Genomic DNA, 16402 nt, shown 5'->3' with positions numbered 1-16402 from the left:
AAATTAATGCTTTCAAGTGGAAGAAACTCTTCATTTCCTCCATGGGGAATACCAAGGAATTTTCATTTCATTCATTTTTGACACTGTTAAGGCCATGTTGGTGAAATTTTATAAATGATGCTCTGATGTATGAAGCTATAGAAAGCTGACAGAAACGCTTAAGTAAAGAGAGGTATTTCTGGTACTGCCTCACTGAGAACTGCTACTATACATCGTCATTAAAGAACTTGAGAATACTTTTATGGCAACATTATCTGATGAAAATACAAGGAAACCAAAAAAACAACACATTTGCTGCTGGCTGCTTCCACCCACTGCAGTGGAGTGGCAAAACTCAGGGAAATCCCCATCAGAGGCTGGCTGATGGGTGCTCTCCTGCAGCACTGCTGTCAAGCAGAGGTAAGGGGCAAAACCTGATTATTGGAGGAGATTATTGTATTAGGAGGTTTTGAGTAATAGGCTTATTGTGATGCATCTATATGCATTACCCAATCTGATTTTTTGTGTGCATGTGAACGTATTGACATAAAGCTTGGATCATTCTACACAAAATTTCTGCCTGTCACGATGTGTACCATGCCAGATTAGCCTTTCATGGTGGCATAAATTGTTGCTATGTCTTGGACAAGAAAGAAACCACGCTACAGACCAAACAACACATGCTGTCTTTCATGAACTTGCTCAAAGTCCAAAGCTGATCATGGAGTAGGGTCAATAAATTAACAGTAACATTCAGAAATACATCATAGGAGTTGTCATGAAAGGCCAAATACTGGGGTGGGGCCATCCAGGATGCCAAATCTCAACTTTAAAGCCATCTGGCATTACTCATGAAAATTGTGTCAAAATCATGCTGACTTTGTGTAGTCTGACCCTGGCATAACAATATTAAGATACAAAAAATCACCATCAGTTAAGAAATTAAAAACTTAAGGCCAGCAGTGCTGCATACCTGCAGGGTCTGTGGGGGAAAGCTGGGTTTTGGGGGGGCTTCCAGCTGGGGAACCATAGCCCTCTGGTGTGGGGCTCTCTTTGGGTCCCAAGGTCAGCCCTGCACTGACTGCTTCATATGAAGCACTCAGACGAGTGTTGGGGTCCCTCTTTGGTTTGGGAGGAGGCTGCTTCCGAGGAGAGGAGAGACCTCCCCCGCCTGCCCCGTCCTCTGTAGTATGGGCTGCCTGCGGCAAGGCTGGTTTGATGGATGGACTGGCAGAGGAATGGACCATGTTCTCCATAGCGAGGGGGATGGGTACCGAGCTAGAGCGAAAGTGGCGAATAATTCGGCTTCCCCCAGTGACAGAGCTTTCATGGGCTTTTCCGCTTTTCTCCACAACCCTAGAAATGAGGATAGGACAATGACATATAAACATATACTTAGATGTGAAAATGCAAAATGAAGTATTTAGACTCTAATCTGTACCTGTTTTCACTGTGTTTGCCTCCATTGTCAATATTCTTATTCCTTTATTTCTCTCTTTTTCCTTTATTGTTCTCTTTCTCTGACAAATCTTCTTGGTACACATGGTTTCAGCTATGCTTTTCAAAAAGAGCATACAAACTAAAGCCATTGGCTTTACCAATTTTCATCAAATAATGATATGATCCAGATTAATTTAACTGTGTCACTAGGATCATCAGTATGCTTAATGTCAATGCATGTCCGTATTTGCTGTCAAGCTATAAACATTTGCTTAAGAGGCCAACCAGAGGATAAAGATCATTAAGTGCTATGCCTGCCATTAAGTATTGTAGTCTAATCTCCTTGCAGTAATTTGATAACATGATATCTCCAGTTTGATATTTCCTTCCCTAATCTGGCCAGGCCATCTGTTGGTTCCACTGGTGCAGGTGGGGGGTGGTCAAGTGTGTCAGAGCATGTGTAGTTGATGGGGGAAGGTATTTTAACTACTTGGTGAGAAATGAGGTGTCTGTGTGTGTGTGTGTGTGTGTGTGTGTGTGTGTGTGTGCATATAAGCGTGCGTGTGCCTGAAAATCCCCTCTAACATTACAGCCACTGTGATTCTCTTAGTCCACCTACTGATGCCCCTCCTCCTGTTCAGGCTCCCCTGTGCTCCTGTCTCCTGTCCAGCAGCATATGTCACACAAGGACACATAGAGGATACAGGAATGGTGTGCGTGTGTGTCTGCATGTTTTTGCTTTTCATCTTTTTTGCAGGTGGTGCTTTCATTCCATTGTTAAACTGGATTTTTTAAATAAAACAATTACAACTGCTGCTCTTGCAGTGAATGCAGTGTGATGTCTCTTATTCTGAATTGTGAATTCCAACTTAAACTTTGATCTGTAACTGCACACTCTATGGAATGATTAATGGGAACAAAGTCATTTTTCACTTTTCAGACACTGACACCATGTGTATGGTTTAGTTGACATGCTTATAAAAAAAAACAAAAAAAAAAACATTATTTTCAGTTACAACATGAAAGCTAAATTGGGAAGCGTATTTGTCTAAAATAAATAAATAAATAAATAAAATATAAATAAATAAATAAATGAGTGAATAAATAAATAAATACATAAATAAAACGAAGAAGATGTGAACATACATGAACTTATTATGGCCAAAAAAGGCACTGGGGCTTTAGCAAATCTGTCACCAAGCATTACAGGCCTGAAAAAGGAGTCACTGTTACTATGGAAATAACCAACTCAAATGGCACAATATCATACATTGAGTAAGAAGGATGCTATAAAAAATTAAAATGCATCTTTTATGCTGGCAGAATCTGTGCTTTTGCAATTTCATTATCACTGAAATGTACAAGTGTGCTGTTCTTAAAAACATTTTAGCTGTATGCCCACCATAAACCAGGCCTTCCCTTTTCAAACATTAGCAAAAGTATCTTTTTTTTTAAGTCAAGTCCTTGATTCCAAACGTCCTCTAATAAGCCTGTTCTAAACTATTTACACCTGTCCTAACTCAGTCCTGTAGTCTATGGCAATTTTCTTGAAGCATCGTGTTGCACTGGAATGAGGAGATGAGATAAGGATACCATTCCGTAGGTGCAATACAATACAAACTGATAGCTCAGCTTATTATCTGACCATCATGATAGTGCGATTAAAAGCCTCTGGCCCACGTGGATACAATGACATCATTAATCACAAATCACACGTTGCACAGTGACATGCACCCACACACAAAAACACAAACATACTGTTTGTTTATGTTTATGAAGGCAATAATTCCTTCATGCAATGGTAAATCCTGTGAATGACACTAACTGCTGATATATGTTATGTTTCAGAGTAACACTGCAGTCAGATGAAGACCATTACATTTAAAATTAGTCATTATGTTGTGAGTTTTAAAACCCCTTTTTCATACAGGCTTATAACTGGGATGGATGCATTAATGTGCCATTATCAGCGGTAGAGAGGAAACAGTAGTCCATCATCCTAACATGGAGCAATTAAAGTTAATTAACATTATTTGTTAGCAAGCATGGGAGCAAATAGCAAGAATTGTGTATATGCAGTTGATCACTGGGAGAGAATCAATGAGTATTGCATTAAGGGCTATAACATAACAGTGCACAATGAGAACTTACAATTGGCTAATGTTTGAATTAAACTGAACTGAATTAAAGTGTATATTCCAACATAAGATAAAATAAGATATCTACTATTTGAAAAAGTGACTCATCCTTTGATTAAATCATTGATATCACAACATTAAATCAATATGAATTGTATGCAGCTCATGTTGTTGGTTGACAAAATAAGAAAATATTGTATAAGGGATGCTCTGTACTTTCAATATACTGGGCTTCAGGTATTTATATTTATTTTTTCAAAATAGATATATAGCATTCTGGAAAGAAATTCTTGTACTCTTTTTAGGATTTCACTTCATGAAACACTGCATGAAAATTCCAGCTACACATCATGGCCTTCAGATCTGTATGTACGATGTGTGGAAATCCTCAGACACTCACCTCCTGGCTGGCTGATCCTCCTCCTTGCCCACTGGTTCAGGCCTCTCACCAAGCGGCGGGCTAGTGCCGAGGCTGTTGCCATGGCGACGCAAGCGGTCGCTCTCTCGGGCAATGTCGGACGCATTTTGGATGACCAGCTGGTCGTAGGTTCGCAGCCCCATGTCCTCTGCCCCCTGCAGGAAACGCTGCACGCTGCACTCCTCTGTCAGCTGCAATGACAGCCTGTGATGAACACGCCGCCTGGCCAGCCAGCCACGCACCACTGAGAGAGGGAAGGGCGGGAGAGAGAGGGGGATATAGAGACATCAGAGGTATCATTGAGTGAGAGATGGATGAACCCAGACACACAAACACACCCATTTGCACATACCAGTTCTATGGGAAATGGATGCTTTTTTGCTCTGGTCCTCTCAAAAGACAGTGGGAAAAAAATAGCTCCCAATGGATTAGAACAGTGATGTGTACAGTCACAAACCACATAATGCAGTTTTGGTAAGGCAAATACTATGTTGCAAGGCGTTTCAAGTTTGGTGGTCTTCCACAGGCTGCATAAAGTATGATGATAATTATAGCATCAAAAACAGCACCATGCAAAAAAAGAAAAGAAAAGTTCTTTCATATAATTTCATGTTGGATATTACCTTTCTGACAGGTGATGATCTTTTTATGCAGCTGGTAGCAGCGGTCGTTCAACTGGTCAGCCTGCCAGTACCTCAGGAACACTTTACTGCTACCCATCTACATACACACACACACACACACACACACACACATACAAAGACACAAATGATGGTCAAAGTTTTAAACAAAAGCACAGATATTTACATCTTCCTCTGCTTTTCATATCTGTATTCATTCTATTAACTTTTTCATCATCCCTTCTTTCAAGTCAAGGCACTCATCATTATCATCCTATCATCATCACCACTGTCAACATACTCATCCATCAATTTCAGGGAGAAGCAAGCGGACCTGATGAGGCTGTTTCCTGCTAGAAACCTCAGAAGAGTGTGACTTACTAGTTGAGAGTTGTGAGAGCAGTGATGTAGCAATGATGTATGATGATGGGCGGGTGTGGAGTGTGTGCAGGCTGTGGCTCTGCATGTTGACACTGCTTTCACTTCCTACTCTGAGGGCATTCTGGGGCTGACAGAGGTCACCATGTCCCAGGTGCACATGAGGCTGACATGCTGCCACAGACAGACACTATTCATTCCTATACACGCCACTTGTAAGAGTTGTGTGTGTGGGGGGACTTGGGCTCTGTGAGAAAGTGTCTGCAGGGCATTGTGAAGGAGTGTGCATGCGTGTGTGAGGCGGGAGCTGCTGTGACCTCTGGGGTCACTCACTCTCAGACAAAACACCAGTCTGGTAGACGGGATAGAAAGGGGTGGAGGGCTCCAGGCTGCTGTGCATGCTTATGTCTTATGTGTGTGTGTGTGTGTGTGTCTGCATCAGTATGTGTGAGAGGAATGATGATGAGGAGGGACAGCTGGAACGAGTTGACCAAGATTCCATGGGATCTTCAAGATACAGGGTCAGGGATTAAGTCGTTTGGCATATCTTTTGTTATTGATGGAGACAGAAAGAGGCAAGAGACAGAGATTAGAGAGAAGCCTATACTGACACAAGCACATTCACACAGTAACCCACACACACACACACACCTGCCATCCCTGAAGTTTGGACTGCTGCAGAACAGAGCGACATTTCTCCTCTGGTGACAGTTTCTTCTTGTCTCCCAGAGTGGTGTCCACCAGGTCTTTGTATCTAAGAGAAACACAGAGAAAAAAACTTACACATCTGAGCACAGGAGGAACAGATTGTGAAACAATGAATTCAAACATTGAAATGTGTTACTCAGACACATCTAGTACCCCCACCTCCACCCCCTTTTAGAAACAATGGGTTCAAAAGCCACTGAGGTCATAAGGCGGACCAGTCAAACAGCATCTGTTCCTATTGGTGTTGCCCTGGGCAACCATTGCTACGACTGGTCAGCTGGATGGACAAAGTGGTTTGTTTTGACTGTGTATGGGAAGGAGAGGGAGAACAAGCAAGAGAAAGAGACAGAATATCTGACGCAGACTTCATGGAGGGATACACATGCAGCTTTTTATATGCACATAAATGTCGATGGTAGATATTTGTTGTGAACGGTGGAAATATAGGAATGAAAACAGAGAGTATGGATTAGTAAAGTGAGAGCTGGAAAGCAAGAAATCTCAACAAGTGGTGAAATAATTGTTGAGTTACTGGTATTGATCCACAACTTCAAATATACTGTGGTCTATTAGTGCTGTGAGATGCTAAAAATTTTAAGGCAGTTTGGGTCAGACAGACTAATACTTTCCAGCATTTTTTTTTACAGAGTAATGATAGTGGAAAACATCTACTTACATATTTGGTGTTTGTAATATTATAATAAATTCTTAGAGCAATAATTATTTGATATAAAGTAAAGGAAGTTTGGGCAGTGGTAATATACCACTCAGAAGTTTTAAGTAGCAAGGTTATGAAAGCTCACCACATTACATCGATTAACTGGATGGAAAAATGTGGATAGGGAAAACCACTTCTCAAAAAACTTTTGGAATCAGCCATTAGAGCTCTGTATAATTAAACAATGGTTGTACAAGTTAGTTTTGGCAATGTAAACAATATAAGGAAATTTTATTACTTCATAGGGCAATACAGACTAAATCAAATTCAGAATATCTTTGATACCTCAATACCACTATTATAATACTGTAGCGATATGTGTTGCTACTGAAAAAGAAGAAAATGTATGCAAATTGAAAATTAAAGTTCCCACAGAGCACAAATATCAGTATAATATAAATATTGTGGGAGTTTTAATTTTTTTTTTATTTACCTGTGATTGCGTCCTGCACCTGTACCCAACTTTGGTTGTATGTGCACACCATTGTGTTTTTTTGACCTATAAGTATTAGTGCTTTCATAGGCTATTCACAAAGACATTTTGATAAAAAATCATTAGAAATGTGGAAATGATGACCCAGCATGTAGGTGCAAATGATATAACAACTATGACTGTTTAATAAGTTCAGATAACTGCATATCTTCAGTATAAAGCTGCATTTAAAACCAGGTTATGACAGTACTAATAACTTAACATGACATTACAATAGCCAAAATCCAAGATGATATCTAGATTATTATCACAATAATGGTATGATATGAAAATATCACCCAGCCCTATTATTCATAATATGCATATGTGCTATCAGCAGACAAATCAGTGATAAGAAATGTGACTTCAGTGTTAATATCAGCAAACCTTGTTTGTTACAGATGCATTGAATGACCTCTACTCACTGTTTGAGAGACTGAATGACGACCCTGCAGTGAGGACTACCCCACTAATGGATGACCAAGTCCTGCAGGTGACCGCAGACTTGGTCATTCATCAGATCAACATGAAGAGGAGTCAACCCACACAAAGCTGGGACCACACAGAATCACACACAGAGTCCTTGCTGACATCTTCAACATGTCAGTGTCCAATGCTCACTCCCATGTGTTTCAATTCTACTGCCATCAAATCAGTGCCAAAGAAGTCCCCAGACTGCCACCCAATGCGGTGACTGCCACATGATGTGCTTTGAGAAGCTGGACATGTAACACATCAAGTCCAGCCTTCCCACCACTCTGGACCCCCCCAGTTTGCATGCCACACTAACCATTCAACTGATGATGTAATAACCTCTGCCCTCCACCCAGCTCTGTCCCACCTGGAGAGAAAGAACAGCTATGTGAGGATGCCATTCAACCTCAACACTTGACTGAAAAGCTGAGTCAGCTGGGCCTCAACGCCTCCCTCTGCAACTGGGTCTTGGACTTCCTCATTGATAGGCCACAGTCAGTCCAATTTGGCAGCATCACCACTGCACCCACCTCCAACCTCATCATCAAGTTTGCTGATGACACTACAATAGTAGGCCTCATCAGCAATACTGATGAGTCACCATACAGAGTGGGGGTGGACCAACTGGCGACACGTTGCAAAATCAACATCTCCCTAAACAGGAAAAACTGAACCGGTCCTCATCGGCTTCAAAGACCAGCACCCACCATACCGCCCTAACCATCCTGCCTGGCATGGGAACTTCATGGGCTCTGAATTCAGATCTCTACAATGGATAGTGAACACAGCTGGAAAGATCATAGCAACTACCCTTTCATCTGTCCACACTCACACCATCCACACAATGACTTTGAACTTTTGCACACTAAACTGCAGTGTCACTTTAAACAAAAATACCACTCCAAACTGACCTTAACCACCCTCTCTGAAAATGGTGCATGCCATGCCATAATATGTATTGTGAGTTATCTTAATTTCTATTGTGTGTTATTTTAATATTTATCGTGCATATTGTTCCGTCTGGCACTGTGGTCCCTGTGAAACGCAATGCTGTTCTCCTGTATGAATGATATTTGCATATGTGGAACGACAATAAAAGTATATGTGACCTGACTTAAAACTAACTCATAAAAATACTCTATATTATTTGGCTGGTACATTCTGCCAGTCAGTGCTCTGGTCTGTTATCAGCAGGAGGCAGAGCCAGGTGATGATGTCATATCTCTGATAACTGAGGCAAATATAACAAGCAGATGGCTGGAAGCGTAACTTGTGCCATTGATAGTGAGTCTGTGTGTGCCTGTGTGTATCCGTATGAGGGATGAGTTTGATTTACAGGAGTGGACCCTGGCTGAACTCTGCCTAACTCTCTCTCTGTATGGTAATGCCAGTCCGGCAGACAGCACATGCCGTCCCCCTGGGCCCATAAAACACAAAGGAACTCTGTAAACCCATGACCTCTCCTATGAGGATATGAAAACTATAGATGGTCCCTGCTTTTACAAGACCCATGGGGGACTCCATGTAGAGTCGAAGAGGTGAAATAGCCCCTCTGATAAGAGTTTAAATGGACAGCAATGGGAGACTATGAGCGCTAACGTGGTTCTATGTGACCAAAGGGCCATCAGTGACCACTATCACCAAGGATCACAAAGGCAATAAAGGCAACGCAGCTTGAATTCAAATCACTTTCTTCCTCTCCAAAGCTCCTGATAGCTCCTCTCACACATTGGACAACCCTTCGATTATCATCTTGGTAGCTCACTCGCTTTATTCAGCCATGAAGTTTCACCAATCAGTGTGTTGAACCATCAGTGGGAATAAACGGACAAACTTGGAATTGCGAGTATTATACATTATGATCGGTGAGCTAGTTTTTGTTATGTGCTAAATTAATCCTTCTGCTGACTCCTAATCAAGTTTCTACCAGAAATTGGAGGATCAAAGCCCATTCAGGGATCGGATTCACAAAATGAAGGTTCAAGTGGTATTATTTGACCTTACACATTGGTCGAAAATAAACCTGGCCACAAAACACATACTGTATCATAAAAGACAAATAAAAGCAACTATAAAATAGATTTCCTCATAAATCACTCTGGTGACTAGGGCACACTAATGTAATTGGCTTCAGGCAGTCACTATGACTTAGGGTAGTGGCTTACATGGCTGTGGAGGGAGAGGGAGAGAGAGAGAGAAAGAAAGGGAGAGGGAGAGAGAGAGAGAGAGAGAGAGAGAGAGAGAGAGAGAGAGAGAGAGAGCTTTGTGTGTGTGTGTGTGTCTGTGTGTGTGTGCGTGTGTATGCCTCGCTGTGTTTGAGTATATGATGATATAGCAACCTCAAGATTAAGTGTTGATTTATAGGCCTGTCATTTTGATTAGTCAAGGGCCGGGGCCTTTTTTTGAAAGAGTTAGAAATAGAGATGGAAAGGGGAAAATGAAACAGAGAACAAGATTGAGATAATGCAGGAGAGACAGAGGGAGAGTGAGAGGAAGGGGAAAAGAGAGGAGGAAAGAGAAATGAAGAGACTCAGAGAGACAGCGAGATAAAGAGTGACAATGTAATGATGAGGAATAAAGAAGAGGTGGGAGTGTGTGAGAGGATGGACAGCGGAAAAACTGTGCTGCAGAGGAGTGAGGAGGCAGGCGAAAGAATGAGAGAGGAAGCAAAGGAGAACAAGCTCTGTGAAGACGGCATTGTAGCCCACCCCCCACTCTGCTACCGCTTCCCCCCCTGCATGGCCAAGGCTGTGTTCATTCACTGACCTCGGTCTGTGTTGAGACCAGAGGAGCAGAGGGAGAGATATGAATGGCACTTGGGTTGGGCTGAATGAACTCTTTGTGACTGGTAACCTCCTCTCTGTCGATGTTAAAATAAACATGGGCTTGACGTGTAAACAGCGGAGCATACACACACACACACACACACACACATACACATGCATACACGCACATACGCACACGTCAGACAAAAACACACACAAAAGGTCCTTGTGCATGCGCGCAAAACACACAACATGCACAAACACAAAATTTACCATACAAACTAGTGGTAGTATCTGCATTTTGCGCATGAGGCACGATGTGGCTATGTGGGCAGATAGAAGAAGGTCCAGATTATGGTTCTTTTCCTTTGAATAAGTTCCAGTGACAAGAACATGTTAATTTTGAGTGTCAATGAGTGATATGACGGCGTATGGTAATGGACTTCTTATCACATAACTACAGCTCTCTCTCGCTCTCCCTCTCTACCTGAGCCGTCCAGGGCGATGAATAACATTAACTTTACTATGGGGATGTACAACAAAAGTCATGCAAATAGGCCTGGGATCCCAAGCTGCCAGGGGGTGGTATTACCATCACAATCACCTCAACCCATGTCCGACCAATTCCCTGAGCTATACATAAACACACACACGCTCACAAAAACACGCGCGCACACATGCTCCTTCACCCCTACACTCTACGGTTTATACTAAGCCCAGCAACATTCAAGTCACCCTTCCTTGGTGAACAGCCACCCATTGTGATGCTAACTGATCTGGCCAACACAAAAAACACGTATGTCTAAAACTAAGTGATACACGTGCACATACAGATGCATACAAGGACAGACACGTACACAGACACAGACACAGACACAGACACACACACACGTGCGCGCATGCACACGCACACAAACTTTCACATAGCCTGCACACTGGCTTAACAAACAGCAGTGGCGAAACCCCCACCAGGAATCTTTCAATTACAGCCTGGACAATGAGAGTGCTGGCTCTACAAGGTACATCTATCAGAAACACAAAGGAGCTGGCAGCAGCTTACAGACTCTCTAACACTACAATCTATATTGGATTCACTTCATCATTCGACATGCTCCTGGTCCTCCAGATTCAATTCCCTGCTGAGGTTTATAACATCCCTCATGCAAATCTATTTTGTGAGTGACTGTTTTACTCATAGCTCATGTCTCGGCTTGAAGACTGTGAGTTTTAGATGTTTGCTACAATAAATACATCACACTCAGTTGCTTTCTGACATCAGCTACTGTGACAGTGATATTTCTTCATTTTAAATCTCTGTCGCTTGTGAAGTGTTGAGGAATTCAGGACGTGAATTCTAACCAAGAGAGCGGAGCAGAGTCATTGTTTTTGTTTGCACTACGATGCCTCATTGCCTCTGATTTGATTCCAGCAAGTTGATAACTATACATATGAAACCTAGCATAGGTGATCATGGGATGAGAGAATGTAACTTAGGTTACAGACACTTAGGTTGATAGACACTTGATTGATCAGTCCTATTGACTCTTTTTTCTAAGGACTGGAATTGATATGGTGAATGTCAAACATGCAAAACTTGATGTGAGGAGTGTGTGTGTGTGAGTGCGTGTTAGAGAGAGAGAACTAGAAAGAGAGAGAGAGGGAGAGAGAGAGTGCCTTGATTTGGAGGGAGCTCTAAAAACATGGTGATGTTTACAGCAGGGTAGTGGAAACTTTTGGGAGGTCATGTGACCAGTTGTGTCCTCTCTCATTATCTGGTAGGAATGTTCATGTTAATCCCTTTATCCTCTGAAAGAGGGAGGGAGAGAGAGAGAGAGAGACAGAGAGAGAGGGGGAGAGAGAGAGAGAGAGAGAGGGAGAGAGAAGGAGAGAGAGCTAAATCCTCTCAGTATTATGATTCTCAGAATCAGAGAAATACAGAAAGATAGACAGAGAGAGAGAGAGAGAGAGAGAGAGAGGGAAAGAGGGAGTGAGAACTGCAAGAGGTATGACAGGAACACATCATTCCCCCGTTTTCCAAAGAAAATTGGGAAAAACAAGTTTGTCTTAGAGCAAAAAGAGGCTGGAGCTGTGAGAGTGAGTCAAGAAGAGATGAAAGGGAACAGGGATCTAAATGTCTGGAGAAAAGCTGGGAACACAGTAAGAGTACGAGAGGGGCACAGAGGTGACAGGGAGGGATAATGATGAACATTAAAGTGTGGGACATGGAGTCCATCCATGCAAAAGACTCAAATGGTGTGAGTGTGTGTGTGTGTGTGTGTGTGTGTGTGTGTGTGTGTGTGTGTCAGGCTGACATGTGAAATGTGATAGCAGCATTCATCAGGTAGAATGGACCCCCATCACACTCTTGAGCACTTCAAGCTCACTTTGTGCTTTACAACATTTAGGGTCAGTGTGACCTGTCATTGTTTGTGTGCCCATTCGTGTGTGAGTGTGTATATGCCCTTACAAACATATGCAGTTGCAGAGACTGCATATGCAGTCATGCTCTCAGTTTATTGTGACCTGGTCGCTTTGTCATGTAAAAACCAGCATGGATCACAGTGACCTGCTGAGGGCTGACTGTACCTGAACTGATAGAGGGAGAGAGACTGGGCCATCAATCATCTTTAAGAGCTCTCCTTTAAAGAAGAAGCCAGGAGTGTGGGTAGTGAATGACTGAGTCTAGAGTAGGGGTAGAACGATAACTGGTTTTACTGCAAATCGTGATAAAATATCTGACAGTTTAGTCACCATTTTAGCAATACATTTTATCTGACATTAACTGAAGTCTCTTATTGCAGTTACTCTTATTCTCCTTTGTTAATTTGTTAATAGCTTAATATTAAAGAAGGTTTTCAGTTAACACTGCCTATTCTTTATCTCATTCTTATGCACTATATGCTTGCAGGCTCTGCTTGCACATTTCAGATGACACATGAGCTTGTTAGCTATATTTTTACTCAACCACCAAATAGACATCATTTCCTGCCTTTAAAGCTGCCGTCGACATTATTGTAAACATGTTCCAGTTGGTGAAACACTATTGTTTTCGGTTTTCGTGAGAATCCATCTCTAACTATGTAAAATGTACACTTGTGTTTTTCATATGTTTACAAATGGCATCCGTTGTGTTATTTTAATGCAAACAATTTGTGTGACGCTTCAGTCGACACAGTCTGCATGGATGCGTGCCATGCAGTGCAGATTGTGTATACTCAACCATTGACCCCAGTCAGCACAAATTGTGCATTAAGTCGTGATTTTCAACACAAAACATGCTGAAATGACTTTAGTGAGAATGAGTAATTATTTCACTTTTTTTATAGCACATTTTAACAGAATCTACTGAAAAATTTTACTTTTGCTAAATGTTTAAAAGAGTTCTAGTTATAGATGAGCTAAAATGTTAGGGTAAGGGTTAGAAGTCTATATTTCTGAGATATATTACAAAAAGCACACAGAATTATGTGCACATATGAACTTCTCTCATCTATGTGCTTGATGTTAACAACTGTTTATGCATTACTTATAAATGTAGCAGTTTGTTTATTTCTTGGTCTAAAACTGGGCTGTACATAGCCAGAAAGAACCACAGCTATAAAGCTAAAGCATAGATGCAACATTTTGACTTCTAGCACCCAGTGGGTTTGGTCGAGATAATTGTTATTTTGAATTTTCATATTGTCCCATCTCTAGTCCAGGGTGAGGCAGCACATATGGATGAATTACTACAGTTGTGGCATTCTTTCTCACGTAATATGGTCTGAGCAGCACTAACCTGCTGAGGAAGCCGGGGAAGGGCAGGCGGACAGGATAGCCGTAGCGGATCATGCGCACCATCTCCAGCACCCCGATGTACTGCAGCTGGGTCGACACATGGAAGCTGTCAAAGCTGTCTGGCTGACCAGCGGTGTTGGGGCGCACACACTCCACAAAGTGGGGAGTGCAGCCCTGCAGCTTACTGATGACCTCTGACAGAGAGTTCTGCAGGGAAGGAAAGAGGGAGAGGAGAGAGCGTCAAAGGTATTACTAGCACACACAGTTTTTTACTAGCACATACACAGTTCAGATAAACAATACTGAGATCTAGAGCCATTGTTAGCGTTAGGGTTGGACATGGGCCATTTAGTTTTGCTACTGTGCATGCAAAGGCCTTGTGCTGTACAGTAGGAAGAAAGCAAGGCAACAGGTACAGTGCCTTCCTATTGATATTGTCGTCAAGCCACCGTGACCAGAGTGAGACCACGTCGTATGTTTGACAAAGTGGTCTGATTTTTCGGGGTGTGTGTTGCCTATGGAGGGAGCAAAAAACACAAAGAGCTCTTTACTCCCTGGAAGGGTGTGTGAGTGTGAGCATGCTTTTCTTTGCAGAAACATTACATTCACAGAAACTTTGTAAGTATAAACACACTTGCAACATTTCCATCTGTGTTTCTCACCACTCCTTAAATTGACGTCACTCTATGCTTTGCATTCCCGTAAGTACAATGCTCAACACCTTGCCTCCTAACCTCAGCTGTTTACACTACCTAACATTCAGCCCCTCCACACACACATACGCGCGCGCACAGATGCACACACTGGCACATGCGCATGGCACACAGTGGCTGTTGTTCATTGTTCATTCATTCATGTGGAGAGCTTTATGCTTGGATTGGTACAGCATCATTCTTCAGCCCACTCGCTCTCCTTCCCTGCCATTCCCTGAGGGACCCATCGACCACAGGCCCACAGCTCTGATGCTGCAACACACTGGCTTCATTCAAACCAATGCCACCACTGCTCTGAGCTGCACTTCAGCCTCCTTACGTCACTAGCACACATCAAACCACTCTGCGGTGAGGCTGCTGGCGCATGTTCCTGAGTGCCTTTGCACATTTGCTGCGAGAGGAAATCTTCTATAAATGAATATTATTGTTACTTTGTATAGTTATGAATTCACCACGGTCTATTCTCAAAAGGTCTCGGGGCAGCATTGTTGTCAAGGCTGGCTGAATGAGGACAGTGTTCAGTTTTACGAAGCTTATATTCGGGGCGAGGGGGGGGATTCTGTGAACTACACTGACGGCCTGAGCTGGAATCTCATGTCATCAGCATTAGCCAACAATTTTAATGAATTAACACATTACCTGGGGCTTCTCTAAGAATTCCCCATGACATTGACTTTGACATTTTTACAGGAATTTTACAGGAAAAGAGAGTCACTAACTATCCATCAAAATGACACTGGCAAAATGAACAGAATGTTTAATTTTGTCCATCTTTAATGCTGCTAATTACAGCCTTTTGCAAGATGCTACATCTGGCAAAGCTGGATACATCTGTTACTCTTACCTGCAATGCAGATGCAGAAGACATTCACTTAAATCAGCACTCTAAAAAGTATTTAAGGCTTTGGTTTCCACACCAGTTTCTTCTCTATTATACTTGAAAGCAAAGTATCACTTGTTTTTTTTTTTTTTTTTTTTTTTTTTTTAAGCTGGAAGCATTAGTGAGACGATACAGAGACTAGGCTTTAACCAAAGCATGTACAATAACAGTCTATACAAAATTAATCACTGATACACTAATTATGAAAAAAGTGACACATGACTCAGGCTGCTTCTGTAGGACGAGAGACTGCAGCACAAGTTGAGACTGGACCCAGTCTTGCAAGATGTAGAGAAGTGCTGAGAGCAGTGGGCAGCAGTTCTCACCCTCAGCTGGACAGCCAATGTGATGGGACCACACCTCTCCAGCCGCTGCAGGAAGGAGCTCACTCCCTTCTTCTTCAGGATCTGACGAGGGAAAGAGAAAAATGAGGGAACAATAGAAATCAGCACATCTAGCATATTGCAAATGGGCAGAATGGAATATGGAATCATTATAACATAATCATCACAAATTAGCATCAAACGAGGCTATGTGGCTTTGACTGGTGATCAAAATGTGATAATTAAAAATCCTTTTGTCTTTGCTGTGGTGTAGGACATTTGTGATATGCACTCAACAGTCCCATTAGGCCATTTCTGTATCAGTCACAATTACTGTGCTGAATGGCCCAACTCTGCTCGTGCTATTTCCTGTCTCCTGTAATATTCTGTAATGTTGCCTCACGTTACGTTATAAGGCTGCTGGAACAAATGAAGGGAGGTGGAGGGGATCTTATGTAAGCTTCTGCTCTAGATGGCTAATGAGCCACAGAGACAGGGGGCAGCACCCCCCAGGAGCTTACACAACCAGCACCAGCACCACACATACACATATACACATATACACACACACACACACACACATACACACCAATACATTG

General features: G+C 42.3%; 1 protein-coding gene across 1 annotated transcript in view; it reads right to left on the bottom strand.

Moving 5' to 3' along the window:
* myo16 (myosin XVI) overlaps positions 1 to 16402 on the bottom strand; it is a 98268-nt gene that overhangs the window by 18724 nt on the left and 63142 nt on the right. Inside the window, exons 26-31 of the mRNA XM_030081329.1 lie at positions 15807 to 15887; positions 13889 to 14094; positions 5625 to 5727; positions 4599 to 4695; positions 3958 to 4219; positions 953 to 1335 (exon numbers count right to left, since the gene is read on the bottom strand). Coding sequence (XP_029937189.1) covers positions 953 to 1335; positions 3958 to 4219; positions 4599 to 4695; positions 5625 to 5727; positions 13889 to 14094; positions 15807 to 15887 — 1132 coding nt within the window. The remainder of the gene's footprint in view (positions 1 to 952; positions 1336 to 3957; positions 4220 to 4598; positions 4696 to 5624; positions 5728 to 13888; positions 14095 to 15806; positions 15888 to 16402) is intronic.

Source organism: Myripristis murdjan, chromosome 21, assembly GCF_902150065.1.
Source record: "Myripristis murdjan chromosome 21, fMyrMur1.1, whole genome shotgun sequence".
Classification (NCBI taxonomy): domain Eukaryota; kingdom Metazoa; phylum Chordata; class Actinopteri; order Holocentriformes; family Holocentridae; genus Myripristis; species Myripristis murdjan.
The sequence above is the reverse complement of the archived record's forward strand: the minus strand, read 5'-3'. Positions and strand labels throughout refer to the sequence as shown.